The sequence below is a fragment of the Triplophysa rosa genome, linkage group LG16 (genome assembly GCF_024868665.1).
Source record: "Triplophysa rosa linkage group LG16, Trosa_1v2, whole genome shotgun sequence".
Lineage (NCBI taxonomy): Eukaryota > Metazoa > Chordata > Actinopteri > Cypriniformes > Nemacheilidae > Triplophysa > Triplophysa rosa.
Genome location: NC_079905.1, coordinates 18,879,768 through 18,897,331, shown reverse-complemented (window position 1 = coordinate 18,897,331; position 17,564 = coordinate 18,879,768). Strand labels below are relative to the sequence as shown.

The 17,564-nt window shown below is 39.9% G+C and overlaps 2 protein-coding genes across 2 annotated transcripts in view; one reads left to right on the top strand and one right to left on the bottom strand.

Moving 5' to 3' along the window:
- The first annotated feature begins 653 nt into the window (after positions 1-653).
- On the top strand, positions 654-10,222 carry spag1a (sperm associated antigen 1a). The gene is made up of 8 exons (XM_057354357.1): positions 654-1,132; positions 1,812-1,911; positions 2,837-2,989; positions 3,261-3,415; positions 5,390-5,531; positions 7,889-8,015; positions 8,439-8,565; positions 9,257-10,222. Exons 1-8 carry the CDS (start codon positions 769-771, stop codon positions 9,259-9,261), a joined length of 1,173 nt encoding a protein of 390 aa, XP_057210340.1. The 5' UTR covers positions 654-768; the 3' UTR covers positions 9,262-10,222.
- Positions 10,223-11,016: 794 nt separating this feature from the next.
- Positions 11,017-17,564, bottom strand: part of rnf19a (ring finger protein 19A, RBR E3 ubiquitin protein ligase) — a 45,138-nt gene continuing 38,590 nt past the window's right edge. The window contains exons 6-10 of the mRNA XM_057354457.1: positions 17,310-17,424; positions 16,923-17,084; positions 14,236-14,449; positions 13,901-14,044; positions 11,017-13,777 (exon numbers count right to left, since the gene is read on the bottom strand). Coding sequence (XP_057210440.1) covers positions 13,051-13,777; positions 13,901-14,044; positions 14,236-14,449; positions 16,923-17,084; positions 17,310-17,424 — 1,362 coding nt within the window. The 3' untranslated portion in view covers positions 11,017-13,050. The remainder of the gene's footprint in view (positions 13,778-13,900; positions 14,045-14,235; positions 14,450-16,922; positions 17,085-17,309; positions 17,425-17,564) is intronic.

Here is a 17,564-nt window from a genome sequence, read left to right as displayed (position 1 = left end):
TAAACAAAAATGGCTTTGATCCTCTTTATATTTTCCAAATTTATCTTACTGAAATTAAGTCAATTGTTTCATCCCCAAGACTTACAACAAAAAATGTATTGAGTCACTATGATGATTTATTTACAAATATAACTTAAATTTGTTTCTGTGCTTTTCTTTTTTCATTTATATTATAGTTTTATACTCTTTGATATAGTAGATGGTTTTCTGTTATTTCTGTAATTATTACAATTGTAATGAAATTAAGACTTCTTTCCCTGATCTTATAGTGTATGTATGCACTGTATGTCAATGTAATGCAATATATATATATATATATATATATATATATATACAGTATTCCAAAACAACTTCTAAAGAAATAATAAAATATTCAAGAAAACCACAGATTTTCAATATAGTCTCAGGATTTTAGGGCATCAGTACATGTGAACTGAATCTTCATAATCACAGAGATTTGGCACCTTTGAGGTCTCTGCAGCTATTTCAGCTCAACAACATACAGCTGGGCCTTTTGAAATCCCCTGGCTGCTGTTGCACAGCATAAGTGCTTCCCAGGAAACCACCCCCACTCTGCAGCAGCACTACACCACTGCAGCCCCTCCCCCCTCTGTGACGTCACAGCTCAGTGCGCCCGCAGGAGGTGTGTCTTCCTAGTTCTGTTTAAGCCTGTACAGTTTGCGCAGGGAACAGGAAGAGAGGGAGTGTGTATGTGTGTGTACGTGAGGACGAAAGCTCTGTTTACCGTGGTAGGGACCGAGGGCAGCTATGGGGAATTCACAGAAGAAGGTCCCTGGTCATGGAGAAGGAGGGGGCTCACACTCTCAACCTGGGACCCCGGGACACAGGAGGAGTCATGGAAACAGCACAGCCAACATGAAGGAAGTCCAAGGGAAGAGCACGGCAGTCAATGGCACCCTTCCAGCCGGCAAGAACCAGGATGAGCCTCAGTCCTGCAGTCCTGCCGTCACTGGTAGGGCTGGAGAGAGCTGTAATCTGGACGCCCCATGTGGGGCCCTTCCTCCTCCACTCGCCCGGCTCAAAAACGAGGGAAATATGTTGTTTAAAAATGGACAGTTTGGAGATGCACTGGAGAAATACACACAGGCCATCGATGGATGTATAGAAGCTGGTGGGATATTTGTATCTAACAGATTTTGGTGTTACCAAATTGTTTATTAGATTGAAATATTTGATTTCTTAACATAACGAACACATTTAATTGGTGCCAGTGGGGTACAAGTATTGGCTGTATAAGTATGGTAAAAAAAGTCTTAGTCTTTGGTGTTACTAATGTGTCTTTATTTTATTTTTGGAAAGGAGAATTGGGTTTTAGTTCATTCAAATCATTAAAATAAAACAGTAGACTGCAATAACATCTATTGCGTAAACATTGCTCAGTGGCACTGAGTAATGCAGGGTGAGGTATCTGATGCTGGTTCAAATAGAGGCTTTTGCTGTCTAGTTTTCTTTTGGAAGTGAGCTGTTGCTTGAGTCTCACACCATGTTTACTCACAGCCATTGGATTTGAAAGATATGGCCTGCAATTTTGTGAAACAGAATGAAAGCATCTCGCAAGACGGCACACTTCCGCCACATTGTATTGTGGGTGTGCCCGTGAAAGTTACGTAATGGGTGTTTTAATGCCTGGGATGTTCTGTCTTTATAAAACTCACCTTCCTTCTGCATGTTTATTCTTTGACGATTTTGTAACATGATATTGGGTGACTAAACCAAACGGTTGCTTCCACTGTGTGGGCCTATCCGCTCCAGCTGCTCTAGTAGTCTCAGTGCTGTGTTTGTGTTTTCAGGCATTGACAGCCCAGAAGATCTATGTATTCTGTACTCGAACAGAGCCGCATGTTTCCTGAAAGATGGCAATAGCACAGACTGCATCGAGGATTGCACCAGGTTAACCTCACATTTACATGTGCACTATAAAAACACTTGCCGTTCAATGGCCAATCAGACCTCTGCACAATGACCGGTGCGTAGAAAAACCCACAGTGCTGTGTTCGGATAGGATTTACACGTGAGGTAATAGCATGGGCGTGGATTGGCTCAGAAAGATTAACACGCAACGCAGTTGATAAGAAGCTTTACTAGCAGGCCGGTTAACCGGCACTAAGAATCTCAGCCATATTTTGCTTAGCTGGACTGAAATAATATACAATTTTACATCATAGCAATGAATTCTGTAATCATACTGTACTGTCCTTCATCCAGTCTGTATGCAGTGTTGTGTGTTTGTTCCTATTATACATCAAGGAAAAAGACACAGCACATGCATTGTCATGTTTAAATTGATCTTAAATGTAAGGCGAGAAAGCAAGAGATTTATATAATGTAGGCTATAACAATGGATAAAAATATTCTGTTCTGTATCTATTCTGTCTGTAATATATACATTTACAATATAACCTAGATGCTAACACACACACACACACGCACAGGCTTTGGTTGACTATCCCCGTGGGGACAGTCCATAGGCGTAATGTTTTTATACTGTACAAACTGTATATTCTATCCCCTATCCCTAAACCTAAAGATCATAGAACACTTTTTGCATTTTTAGATTTGTAAAAAATATTGTTCTGTACAATTTATTAGCTTTTTTGCCCCTGGGGACCTCAATTTTGGTCCCCACGGTGACACGAGTCCCCATGTGTTGGTGTGTATTCAGGTTTAGGTCCCCACCGGGATATACAAACATGAACACACACACACACACATATGAATAGAGCTTGGTTGCCTATGTAAAGTTAGGGGGTTCATTGTAGGGCACAGGTTCAGAAAAAGATCTTGATCCAATGAATCTCATCGTGTTTATTTATAGGGCCCTGGAGCTCCACCCCTTTTCCCTGAAACCCCTCCTCCGGCGAGCTATGGCGTATGAGTCCCTGGAACGTTACAAGAAGGCTTATGTGGATTATAAAACGGTATTGCAGATAGATATCAGCGTGCAGGCCGCTCTTGACAGCGTGCACAGGTACCATTCAAAAATATAATGGGGATAAATTGTACATGTTTTTAACATCTGAAATCGATTAAAACTGTATGCAATCTAAAAACACTGCAAAAATGTAGAATAAAAAACAAGATATTTAAACGTAAAATTGAAGCAAAACTTAAGATGTATTTAAGAACATGTCTAATTATTTTATCTTCTCAAATAAATGTACCGTGTTTAAGACAAATTCTAGTACTGACATATGTACAGTACTATATGTTTGTCTGACTGTGTTTGTGATAAAATATAGAATCACTAAAATGATGATAGAACAGGACGGCCCTGATTGGCGGGAGAAGCTTCCAGATATTCCAATGGTTCCTCTGTCTGCTCAGCAGCACCGCAGAGAAGAACCGAGTGCAGAGCTTCTGCAGGCCCGAGCAGCCAGAGCAGAGGAGGAAAAGGGTGAGTTTAAAGATTGTGTATCATAGGCAGTATCTGCCAATCTCATATTAATCTTGAGTGCCTGTATAGTAGTATTGCATACGTCGTATCTTCGAAGAGTATTTAGTTTGATCAAATTTATAAAAGAGAGATACAGCTGTACGATTATTTCCGGAAAAACACGAGCTGCTAGAGGTGGGAGAGAGTGGGATGGAACTACAGCACAAGCAAGCAACACATCATCACATTAATCCCTTCGTGTTTTGTACATTATGCACGTACACGGCCATTGCCAACAAAACACAGACATATGACTTAGTTTGACTTACCGCTTGCAGTTCATATCCGGCATCTTTTAGCACTGGGACCACGCCATCTATCAGTTTCAAACGATCTACAAATCCAGCGTTATAACCACAGTTTATATAACATCCATCACTGAAATGCTGTGAATGAACAGACAAACCTAAACTTCACTATCGCAAGAGTAACGAGCTGCAGCGCAGCGCAGAGCATCTTGACGCAGCGCACATAATCTTGATGGTAAGCGGGTCTCGCTCGTTGGTTGGCTCATGGGCAGGCTATTTCTTTCGCCTTGCTGCGATTTTCCAGGAGAATGGCCAATGAAAGGAATCAGAAGAATTATAGAAAACTTAGCACGTCATACGTCCAACTTGTTTTTAACAAGTTAACCATGTTAAGCATTGTTTAACAGTGTGAAGAAGGCAGAATGCATGATATAGCATGCTACCCGATCTTTAAGATACTTTTTGAATCATGCTATGCAGTTACTAGAATGAGTGGTTGCTGAAAGAGCACCAAGCCTCTATGATATTCTGGTCCCTAGATATACAGCCGTGGAAAAAATGAAGAGATTCCACATTTTCATTTAATCAGCATTTCTAGATGTATTGTGGCCGTTCCAGTCCAGTGTCTGTGTTGAATTTTAACAAAATCAAACCTCAGGAGTGACATAAAGTCATCCCACAATGTGAAAGACTTGACAGCATGACAAGACAGATGAAGACTGTGAAATAATTGAGGTTATAACATAAAAAAACTAATTTTAACTTTTCCTAAATGCATGTACAAATATTACTGTTGTGTTGCTTAAAAGTGAACATGAACTTGTTTTCTTTGCAGTATTTGAGGTCTGAAAAAATACAGAACATATTTTCTGATATTTTGACATGTTTCTCCAGTTTTCATTTTCTGCAAATTAAAGGCGGGGTGTTCGATTTCTCTTAGCCGTTGTTGATGTTCACATCACCAAAACAGACACACCCCTACCCCCATCTTTCGCTTTCGTCAGCGCTCCACTCAGATCCACTCAGGTTGTCCTTAAATGAAACCAAACAGGAAAACAATAGTGTCTCATAATCTCAGTTAATATTATACCGCCGTCACTTCTCAACTGTTCCCCAAAGACACTAAAACTAATCGCATCATGTACACATTTCTGTCAGCGTACAAAGTGCAAAGTGCTGGACGCACATGGTTCGGTTTTCTTTTAAATCCCTGTGTTTAAAATAATTATTCAAGCAGTTTAAACCACACGCTGAAACTAACAGCATTTGTCAGCATGGATGTTCTGTGCTTGATGGCAATCAATTATGTAAAAGCGGAACATAGTCACCTCTCATTGTAATGGAACAAGTCTGCTCCAGTTTCATTTTGAGCAGAGAAGGAAATACCCACATGATCACACAAAATACGGCCCCTGATCACATTAATAACAGCAGATCCTTTGGTCTGCTGTTCTTCAAGAGAGATGATGTCATATACTAATAGAGTTAATGTGATTACCACTTTGCTTGCTTTACTGTAACTGTCTTTAGATGTAGGAACCACTGATTTGATGAAAAGACAGTGCACTTGCCTGTACCATAATCTTATTGAGCTATAATTCAGAGAAGATTGAAATGGGAAACAAAAAGACCCTGATGCTGTGTTCAGAGGTGTAACACTGCGATAACTGCTCTATTCTCCCCACAGCCAGAAAAGCAGAGGCTCGCTTTACAGTGCTGAAACAAGAGGGAAACGAACTGGTGAATAACGGACAGTATCAAGGTGCTGCGGATAAATATACAGCATGTCTGGCTATCAAACCGAATGAATGTGCCATCCACACCAACAGGTATACAACACTACCAAATTAAACTACTATGCTACTTTTATACAACAATATGCCTATTTTCTATATCCTTGGAAAACCTGGATGACTAGCTATATTTGCTAAATGAAGTGCACATTTACATCTAGGCATGTAGCATGCAAATGTCAAAAGTGAGGAAGGCAACAAAGCGATAATATAGGAAGTGCAAAGAGCCAACATTTCACTCTTTTTTAGAGACATACAGTCAAACCAAAAATTATTACTAGTGGGTGCAGGACAAATTTTGACCTGACCATGTTTTGCTTAAAGGGATAATTTACTAGCAAATCAAAATTTCCCCATGTTTCCCCACCCTCAAGGCATCCTGACTGAATATGGTTTTCTTCTTGAAGAATAATGCAGTCGGAGTTATACATACCATGTATCATTTTACTTCCAAGCGGTAGAATGGGAGTGAATGGGTGTTGACTTTTTGAAGCTCCAAAAAGTGCATCCATCGATCAAAGAACGGCTCGACACGGCTCCGTGGTCTTAACAAAGGTCTTCTGAAGCGAATCAATGCGTTTGTTTTAGATAAATATTCATATTGACAGCGCTATTAACGTTGATGTCTAGCTTCCGTCATCTCTCGAAAACGTGTGAACCAGAGGCATGTTTTTCCGGCAAATGACGGTGACGAAAGCTCCCTATAGACGCTTCCTATAGGGAGGCTCAGAGATTACGTATTTTTGTATGCAAAACCCGGAAGCGAGTTAGCCTTTTAGGACTTCCGGTTCCATCGCTCCAATGTCTATGGTTTTTTTTTTAATGGGTTTCTGGTAAATCGCCCGAAATTAGGTCTGTGGTAAAAAAAACTCTAAATATTTTCACATTTTATTCTTTGACATAAAACACACCAATTATAACCCGCTTGTGATTTTTTTAAAGCCTTATTGTGTCTTAAAAACAGCGGTTGCTAAAAAGTTGCTAAAAGTGACTACTTCCTGTGGCGGGGACGTAAGACGTCATCGCGCATATAAAGCTCACAAATAATGCAACATGTGCACAAATCTCTTAAAACGTAGATGTGGATTCATTCACAGAGTAATTACTTACCAGGGAACACATTTTTAATAAAGTTTGAAAGAGTTGTCTGAGGCTTGGTGGTGGTGACGTTGATTTAGAGCAACCTTAAGTTGCTGCTCCGGGTGTACGTGTGTTCACGGTGTACGTGTGTTCACTACTCTCTGGATGGGTTAAATGCAGAGGTCACATTTCGGGTATGGGTCACCATACCTGACAAATAGGTCACTTTCACTTTAAGTGTAGTCTGTTGATAGCATTGTGTTATGGCTGAAATACACTACAAGACTTTTAAAATCTGAACAGATTTTTTTTAAACTAGACATCATACACTTGCAGACTTTTTGAAAGTTTCAGATAGAAACACACTAACTGATCAAATCTGCAGACTGGCACAGACTTTCTGCAACAAGTCCAGACTGAAAATCTGGGCAAAATCTGAGCAAAAGTCTTGTAGTGTATTATAGCCTTTAGCTTTTTACTTCTGCCGATTGTATTTCGGCTTCAAAAGTAACAAATGTGGTGTCAGCTTGTAAAGATTATCTTGATACACATTTTGTCTAAGTGTCATATTCCTTTGTTAAACACAGAGCTTATTTTTTGCGATTTCCCTAAAGTCTCTGGGAAAAATGCATATTTCGATCGAGGGAACCTGTGTGCCGCTAACTTCCGGGTTGGCATACAAAAACACGTCATCTCTTTGGATCCCTATTGGAACCATAGACATAATAAATACCTAGACACCGCGTTGGCCACTTTGCTCCGCTGCAGCGATACGTCAATGGCGCTGCCATATTAGTGAGGGCAACAGTGCACAAAAAGCCCACTGAACCCGATGGGAGAGCTGCGCGTTTTCGTCATTAAAAGCACAATCACGTTTACATTTCTAAACATATTTCAATGGTTACGATGAAATATGTAGCGTACAACTTCAGTTGCATCATATCTCGATAGTTATAGCCTACTTTAAAGTTAATGGTTGTCGTAATGAAATGTGAAATCCATTATTTGTGCCTGTTATTCGTGAGAATCCTAGTAAGCACTACATAGTGGTCCATTCTAAACACAGCTTCAGTTTGTGTGCTTTGCAGTTTGCTTTAAATAATTACAAAGTGGCAATGAAATCCCTTAATAGTTTCTCATGCCCTCCTGTTTCTTATTTTACCATCAATAGCTTTCTAGAAAGTGCTGAGATGAGACCTGCTCCAACAAACCAATTCAGTCAGCAATTAGCTCTGACAACGGCAGCATAAAACAGCCAATGAGAGAGAAGTCAGGATATATTGCTAAAGGAGAAACTTTGTTGTGTTTTTCAGAGCGCTGTGCTATCTCAAGCTGGAATGTTTTGAGGAGGCCAAACAGGACTGTGACTCTGCACTTCAAATGGAGCCAAACAATAAGAAAGCATTTTACAGACGAGCTCTGGCCCACAAAGGCTTGAAGGTTAATGGCTTTCTGATTTCATCAGTCAGTTCAGCCGGGGTCACTAGAATGAATGTTTACAGAAATGACTTTCATCTCTTTGCACATTTTACAATGTCGACCTATGATGTGAAAATATTTGTAATAAATAAATAAATATGAATTATAAAATAGATCATTCCAATTGTAAATTTTAATACTATGCCTGCACTAGTTGGTAAACAGTCGAAGGTACACATTGACTTGTACAGTTATTGCTTGTCAGATGGTACAACAAAATCACAGTAAAATCGTAAAGTTATATATGACAGTTTGTTCACGTCATAAATTCTGCCAAACTGTACAATACACATTGTAGCAATAATTCATTGTTTTGATCTGTTCATACAATTTTCAGTAACTTTCGTATGTAATTCAGTTTCTTTCTTTCTGTATCGCCTATAGGACTACCTGTCAGCCAGCACTGATTTACAAGAAGTACTACAGTTGGACCCGAATGTGCAAGAGGCGGAGCAAGAACTAGAGCTGGTGACTAACCTGCTGAGAGAAACTCTGTTAGCTGGAGCTCAAGGTAAACTGTCAATGACATAAGAACAAGTAAAGGATAAATGCATATCAATCAGTCACCAAATGAAGAGTTCGGTTCCAAAATGAGATAACTCCGTGTTTAAAAATGTTCAAAAATCATGTTTTTATTATGTTTTCATGTTTTATTGTGTTAGTTAGCGGAATGCACAAAAAAACATGATTTTTGAAAAAAAATTTAAACATGCATTTGGTAGACACTTTTATCCTAAGCAACTTTAAGTGAAAGTACACCCAAAAATATAAAATCTGTCACCATTTACTCACCCCCATGTCATTTCAAACCTGTATGACTTTCTTTCTTCTGCATAACACAAAAGAAGATATTTTGAAGAATGTTGTAAACTGGCACCCATTTACTTGCATTGGTTTTGTGTCCATGCAATAGAAGTTCATGGGTTCTATGTTTGGTTACCAACTTTCTTCAAGATATCTTCTTTTGTGTTATGCAGAAGAAAGTCATAGTGGTTTGAAATGAGGACAGAATTTTCATTTTTGGTTCACTTTGATGTGCATTTGTTTTAGTATTTGTGTTGTTCACTGTTTAAAGTATTACGTAATTACATCATTTTTTCATTTTTCCTTTTTAAATTCAGTGTGAAAAAAATGCATTTAATGGCTTTAATACGACAAGCATGCACTAAGTTATGTTGACTAAGACTCTTTTCACTTTGTAGGTTGACAGAAGCAATAAATTATTAAATGAACTAAAAGCTACAGGAAGAACAGACCCTCCTTCATTAAAGCCAGAAACAGTGGATCCAGCGAGCTGGAGAATCCAGCTTCAGTCCTGGAGGCAGAGAACTCACGCGTCAGGAGGGTCTATTCATCTTTATGCAGACTGTCATATGCTGCAACGAAAGTTTCCCATCCATCCATCCAAATTTACATCACTTTCTTCTAGGATTATTGCATCTGATGCAATGCTGACAACGCAAAGCATGCAAACTGTTTATTCTCTCTAACCCTGGCTTTAGTAGGCACGCTTGGAAAAGGTTTATGAAACTGGAATCATGTGTTACGATGTGTAAGAGAGAATGTGCCTTTTTGATGAAGTCTTGGCTCACACATAGTGTGTTGTAACACTCTTGGACAAACTGTGTAGAAAAATTAGATTTTTCAGGATTTAATATATTTTATTGGCTATTCCATTGTACTGTAATAGACGTACAAATAGCTTATTGTAATGTTATGTTACTTTTTTTAAATTTGCCTTCCAGCTCAACAATTAATTTCAATGTGCACAGAAAACAAAATTCACAAGGTGTGAATAAATGCAAACTAAAATTAGATGTAGGTTTTCTGTAGGATGTCAGCAAATGAAATATATTTCAGATGACCAACTTTGCAAAAGCTAAATAAATGACTTTATTAAAGTGAAATATTTTCAGTTAAACTCACATGTATCTGTTGGTGAACTATCCAAATATGAAATAAGCAATACTAGATGGCTGATGATCCTTATGATGACTAGGTTTTATGCATATAACTATTCAAGTCATAACTGGAATTGACAAACTATATAATTAGATTATATTTCAGTACAAGGTGTATATTTTTTTCCAACTGTACTATAGTATAAATATTTACTGCCTTTTAAATTACATGTTGAAACGTTTCGGCATGGCAATAAAAAGATACTGCACCAGTTAAAATCTGCTTAGAGGTCATTAAAATTCTTGCAAAAATGTATCATTTAAAAAAAATTATAATTTACAATTCATAATTAATTGATCATCTTTATTACCTTTTACTGGAAAATTATGAAACTTTGAAAATGGTCTAAATCTTTTAAACAACACAGAAGATAGTATACTGTACTTCCTTCTCATAAATACTTCTGTGTATTGTCCACATCATTTCTTAAACGGAAACTTTGTTCAAACACAAGATATTTGGTAGAATGTTAGCAACTGACAGTATTAGGTAACCATTGACTACCATAGTAGGAAATATAATTTTAATTTTGGGGCAGAGTATCCCTTCCACAGACATATGACATCACTAATGTTGATAAAAAAATGAATGTAATACACCATTTACCTTATAGCCAGCAAGTATTAAGTTAAGTGACTGATGCATTTCTGAGTGTTAGGTCACAGTTTTTTGTTCTAATATTCCACCTGATAATGTGCATAAGTGAACTACGTTTCAATTTTGTGTCATTTTAAAATGTGACAGAAACGTTCAAAATGCTTTAACATAGTTTATTATACTTATTCTACAGAATGCAGTTTTTTTGTGGCTTTAAAAACTTATCTACTCGAGAGACAAGTTCAAATCCATTTCAACCAAAAATGGAGGTTTGGGTGCATTTTTTTTTTTGTCTTTTTAGAACAAAAACATTTAGTTAAATCCTTTCTTAAATAGCAGAAAATTACTTAAACACTGTTGTTACATTATTACCCCTTACAGCAGATTTTGACATATCTCAGAAAAACCGATTAGAGAACACACATCTGGATTCATATTTTTATTTTCATTATGCATTTACACGCATATTATAAAGCAAATATACAAATATGATAAGCTGTTCTGAACAAGTTAGAAATCACACTCAGCCATAGCCTCTGAAAGTAATATTCATACAGATATGGGCAGAGATGCTCAAAACATAAGGGAGAAAAAAGAAATCGAACAAACAAAAAGCAGCTTGTGACATTGGATCAGTCCCGAGAGGTTACCAAGCAGCACCAGAACGGCAGCCGGACAGACGAACAGAAGCCACCTCTTGAATTGGCTGCAGCGACCGGGGACTAGGACTGAACAGTGCAAACACACAGAACCAGACTCGCAGTTCTCAGAGGCGGCGGAGTCTGTAAACTGTGAGTGCCGTTGAAGTGTGCGGGTCACATGGGTGAGGAACTTGTCATCAGTGAGCCTGAGTGCTGTCTTTGGTAGGTGGTTAGTTGTGTAGTCCCTATCCGTTTAGTGTGCATCACAGGGACAATGTGAAACGTTTCTACAGATGCCACAGCACCTAATAACATTCAGTTCAGCCTCATCCAATACATTTCTATAAGACACAAACTGGAGAAACCAAGGATTTTTTATATGATCCAAAAGGCACCATGAGTCAATACAAATACAAAAAGAAAATAACTTAAAATCGCAAGGTGATTGAAACGACCTGAATGCGATTACCATCATAGCCTTTAACATTAAAGGAGTAGGACAGTTAGCTTCTTTGCAGAGGATGCAAATCCTTCCGATTCATAAATATAAGACCGACCAACGTCCATTGTTTCAACACTGACAATTCACATCCATGTAACCCTACCGATCGTTTGCAAAGATGACTTTTTTGGAAATAAACTCTCTCCAGGATTTGCATCCCCTGGGAATAAAATGGGGGTTGGGTTAAAGGTCCCTGTCCTTCCAGCAGAGGGCGTCCAAACAGCTTCATCCAGCACCTCACATGCTTTTCAACTTGAACCAGCACCCCACACAGGGCTTAAAATACATCAACGTTTCCCAAAAATGGAAAATAAGCAGTGACGCTAGACAAGAAAAAGGATACCTTTGGAAAGAAGCCCAGTAAATAAAAAACGCAATTATTTGCAAGAATCGCTGATGAGAAAGGAAATCTACTATCGCCTGGTCCCTCATGGGTTTACCTTCTATGAACATCTCAATAAGGGCATTGGATAGCCCCTCCCTCTCATGTCTGATTAGATGCAGATTCCTCCAACTAATGCTATATGTTGGATAACTGAAAGTATATGCGTGTATATGTGTGGTGAAGGTGCCTGAATACACAGGTCAACCTTTTGAAACCATCAAGAACATGTCCCAGTCATATTTCATCAAAAATCAAGTTAGATTTGGGTTAAAAAAACTACAGCCTTTTGACATTTTCATGACAATGAAGCACATTCATTTGCATCCTGAGCGGATTTTCTACATACTTTTTAATTTTGTCTATAATATAGTAAAAAAAAAGGTTTTTAAAAAATTCAATATTGAAAAGAAACAGACTTGACTTTCTCAACACAAGACATTTTAATGCAATACGACCTGGACATGTTCTTTGTGAGATTCACCCACGCTCATTCCTCACTGGTGAGGTTTTTGATCACAGCGACCTTGAACACTGAGAGGCATGTGTGATAACAGCTACATCAGCGTCTATGCATCACTTGCTGCCTTACATTCATCTGTTGCCTTTCTCAACCGTATCCAAGCATTAGTCCAACCGTAAACCCGGACAAACCTGTACAGTTTGCTCCAACAAATAACCTTCGTCACATCGAGCTTTCTCGACCAACCTGGGGCCTATCCTGCCCTTGACCAGTGTAAATCGTGGCATTACTCGTTCAACATTCGATTAATCAACAGTCGACCAGGAAATAAACCTCCACAAAACCTGCATAAGCTTTATAATCTTTAATTCAGTGTGCAACGCTAAGTAATAAGAGTGGATGCTCAGGTTAGCTTTGAAAGCTAGCATTTGGGTTTACTAAACCCATCGTTATATTTCCGTTTGAATACAGATGTTACGCACAGGGCTAGCCAGCTGAGGGAGGTTGTTATTACGTTCTTTTGGTGAGCTCTGGCTCGTGCCAGTGTCCAGGTTTGCCGCACAGATTAAACTCATGTTTTCCTCTACGATGTAGCACAGGGGGCGTTCTGCCGCTACATCTGGGGTAAGAGGGGCTACCGCAGCCTGAGGGAAGTTCCCAGAGACGGGGCAATTCTCCAGTCTGTCGTGCTCCACCTCGGGGAGGGGGCTGACAGCTCCTCCCGTGATGGGATGTCTAACGTGAGGCTCATAGCAGGGGGGTCTGCAGGCCTCCATGTCAGAACAGCTGAACTCGGAAAAGTGGCTTGAATGAGAGTCGGCCACAGAGGGCAGGCTGCCGCTTAGAGAAGGTGAATCCAACTCGCTGGAGTTGGTGCTGCGCTGCTCCAGCAGCTGGGCGTCCATGTCCTCGCGAGTCTCGTTGATCTTGATGCTACCGCTCTTCTTGCGCAGCTTGCCTTTGCTCTTCTTTCCAGATGATGAGGAAGAGGTTGAGGAAGGCTCCTTGGCCCAGCGGGAAGAAGTGCACTTGCTGTCGTGGGGGCAGCCAGAGGGGCAAATGCTGGCCCTGTGCCCCCCGCTACTGCCGTCATCCATACTGCTGCTGCCGCTGTGGTGCCTGAGCTTCCCTCCTTTAGATTCCACATCCACCTGCACCTCCATACTGTTCCCATCTCTGTTTTAAACAAACATAAAAATCAGTTAAATGGGACTTTGTACCAAAATACCTGGTCCAGTATCTGTTATGCTATGCCTATCATTCAACAGCATAATTCTTTCAGCTGTATTGACTGCAGACCTGTCCAGAGGCAAATAGGCGTTGAGAATGGATCCAGCCATTGCTTTGGTACTAGCGTTATCGCTGATTGTCCCCAGACTGACGGTGCCAGACTCGCCACTCAAACTGCAGCGCTCCTTCTGCACATCAGCTTGAACCTCCAACCTGAGACCCACAGAAACCAGATCACATTTAACTCAAGCATGCACACACAGGAACACGTTACAAAACCTACAGCATCGTTTTTGATTCAAACGTTCAGAGGATTACTATGGAGCTCACAATTCTGTCTAGCTAGGTACCTGATTTATAACAAAGGCTCTTATTAAAGGCATTTATTAAATATTACATCAGACCTGTTGAAGCAGTTGACCATGGCACTTCCCGACAAACTGCCAGTGATGCTGGCCCCGGCAAGAGCCATAGTGCTGGCATTCTCGCTCAGATTATCTCTCATTGCTCCGATCCGTTCCATGTGGCTCCCACTAGCACTCAGGCTGCCCGTCAGACCACCTACGCTGCCCTCACCGATGCTGGGGTTATGCCTAGTCTCTGCTACTGAAGTGGTGTCTGTGGACAGAGAAACGGCATTCGTTTTCATGAAGCTGCAAGCCTGTTTTTTAGTGTGAAGAATAATGAAAGTCATAAGCGACTAGACATGTGCCCTGGCTGCGATAATGCAAGGTATCGTTTATTTTATTGATGTGTAGCTTGTCTGTGAAGCACGGCTCTGGGATCAGTAGAAATGCTGCTCGATCTAAAAGCAGTGCGAGTTTGAGTCACTTATAACATGCATTTGAAAAAGCAGCACCCGTCAAACATGATCGTTATAAATATACTTTATTATCATGAAAATACCTGAGGAGGCTTGAGGATCGGTGATAAAAACATGTCCTTAAGCATTTCCTACTACTACGTGTGTGTTATGGTCTTCTTCTGCCGTGCGTATTTGGAGTTTCTGCACAAGAGCGCTCTCTGGCTTTCGGATGCAGCTGCATTTTACCGTACTTCACTCACAAGTTGTGCATAAATCACGTGATATATATTTTCGGTTAACCGGGCATATGTCTATAAGCGACAGTAGTTGGTATTTAAGGTTTCACCAAACCAAGCCTCTTATCCATCGTACGGCTCATTTACATGGCTGGTTGCCTCTAGCCTAAGCTGTGAGGACAAGAGAGCTAGTTGTTCTCAGCATCACCCAAGCTGCAGGTATCTGAGGTTTCAGAAACCAAGCTTGAGTATCAGGGACTGTGTCTGGAAAAGGATATGCCTATGCTCTAGTAATCTGTACTGCAGCACTCCAAGCAGGGTTTCAGCTGCCAGTAAAGAATCTCCCTCTTAAAGGGGTGCTGCAACGATGTGTCATGCATTCTGACTTCTTTACAATGTTAAACGTGCTGTCTTCTCATGCTTAACATGGTCAACTTGTCAAAAAACAAGTTGGGCGTATTACGTAGTATTTCTGTGCTCAATACACTCCCCCAGCGATCGTACAGGTTTCGTAAAGTTTTTTTCGAACATATAAAACTGTTTCGTAACAATTTTTCTTAGTCCCTTATTGGACAATTCCCCTGGAAAAGCACGCGGCAGCAAGGAGAGCAGGAGAAGGAGCATGCGCAGACGCCACTGTCACTTGTGCAGGAGAGAATGAGAGAGAGCATACGTTCTCGAAGTTCAGGTGTTTGTTTGTTCACTGCATTTGGGTGATGAATGTTATATAAACTGTGGATATAACGCTGGATTTGGAGATCGTTTGAAACTGATATATCGAGCAGTCCCAGCGCTAAAAGATGCCGGACATGAACCGCATGCGGTGAGTGAAACTGATGTCTGTGTTTTGTTGGCAATGTGCTTTAGTTCAGCCTACCCCTCGCCCCGCACGCGCCGTATGATTTCGGAAATAATCGTACAGCTGTATCTATCTTTTATAAATGTGATCAAACTAAATACTCTTAGAAGATACCAAGTATGCAATACTACTCTATAGGTAATCAAGATTAATATGAGATTGGCAGAAACCGCGTGTGTTAGGGCCGCTTTAATGTTTCTAAAATGGCAACAGTTCTGACATCCATCATCTAATAACTAGATGTTAACATTTTCTAAAGTACAACCATGATTAGTGCTTGCTCAGTGCATGGGTGTTGCCAGAGCACTGCAATGTGGTAAAGGTTTGACCAGTGTTTTTTAGTGTAAGAGAACAGTTCCAAAAAAGGAACTCACAAGAAAAATAGCAATTTTCCTGGAAAAGAATCTAAGCATTATCTAATGTTCTTCACTCAATAACCCTAATATTTTGCACTGTGAAAAGAAAAAAACCCAGAAACAATCATATTCTAGGAGGATTTTTGCCTAAATAACAAATGATTTAGATTGTGATTAGTGTTACAGAATTGACAAAATGCTAACAAATTGACAATACTTACACAAAAGGTGTTATGTTCCTGAAGTCTGCCATTTTAGGTCAATAAAGAAAAGATCTAAATTTCTTGTTAAGGTTTGGATTTTGTGTCATGTATGCAACAAACGTCTTTTCCAGTTATCATTCTGTTTAAGTGATGAACCTATTTTTGTTTTCACAACTTTCAACCCTTGTAGTACCAGTGCAACAACATAAAATACAGCCCTGCTACTGATAATGTTTTTAGTTAAACAAATTAAATTTACAGTCCACAAAATAATAGAATCTTAGAAGTGAAGTCCATCTCCACATGACAAACCTAGCTTTACTTAAACTTATGCTCATACTCAATCTGGTTCAACACAACTATTTCCAAGAACAGAACATGCTGTATCAGATCTCTGGGAAGAGCACATGAATCTAACTTTCTTCCTCGCTAATGTTTAATGCAAACGTGTGATAGTGTGAAATGTGATCACCAAATCATGAGGGAGAGCAACAGAGTCTGTGTAAGAAAGAAAGGGAGCAGGAGCGAATCTAGAGGCTACAGGCACGGCTTTGAACACCATTTGCTTTATTTGTTTGACATAAAAAATGCTGTCGACAATTGTGTGTTTGCCTTTAGTCAGGGTCACTCACCAGTCACAGCTGCTCCAGTGCCCACGTTCATGTCGTTTTCGTCATCAAACTCTATCCGAACACCTTTCCCATTCCCAGCAGACACGCCGCAACCGCCGCTGCGGCACAGAGAGATGGGCACCACACCATAGACATAAGCCAACATGATGGGCACTCCAATCCCTACACACACACACACACACACACACACACACACAGTGTACAGCCATTATAATCCAGGGCATGAGAATTAACATTTTATATTTAAGTAATGTTAACTCAAATATTTAAAAAAAGAAATGGTCTCTACAATTGCATCATTTTATAAAAGTAAACTCATCAAACCACTGTTTGAAGTGGATTAGTAATCGGAAAATAAGGGAAAAGTAAATTGATAAGCTTGCTTACCGACAGTGACTGCAGCAACCACTGGAGACACAATCACTGACAACGTCACCCCGCCTGCTATCACCAGATTCCTCTTGTGCTTGGAAATGTCCTTACCTTCATAACGATTATGAATCTGAAACGCATCGATTTACAGAATGAGTGATTAGAGTCAGTAGTTCTCAAACTGGGGGCCCCGAGATGGATCCAGGGGCCACAGATTTTGTGGCATTTTATGAAATATAGAAATTGATCATAGATTTTATGCAATCAAAC

Excerpts from the sequence above, each read along its gene's own strand:
- spag1a (XM_057354357.1), top strand. The coding sequence starts at position 769 with ATGGGGAATTCACAGAAGAAGGTCCCTGGTCATGGAGAAGGAGGGGGC. Across the intron at positions 1,912-2,836 it reads TGCATCGAGGATTGCACCAG|GGCCCTGGAGCTCCACCCCT; the intron begins GTTAACCTCACA and ends GTTTATTTATAG. Across the intron at positions 8,016-8,438 it reads TGGCCCACAAAGGCTTGAAG|GACTACCTGTCAGCCAGCAC; the intron begins GTTAATGGCTTT and ends TATCGCCTATAG.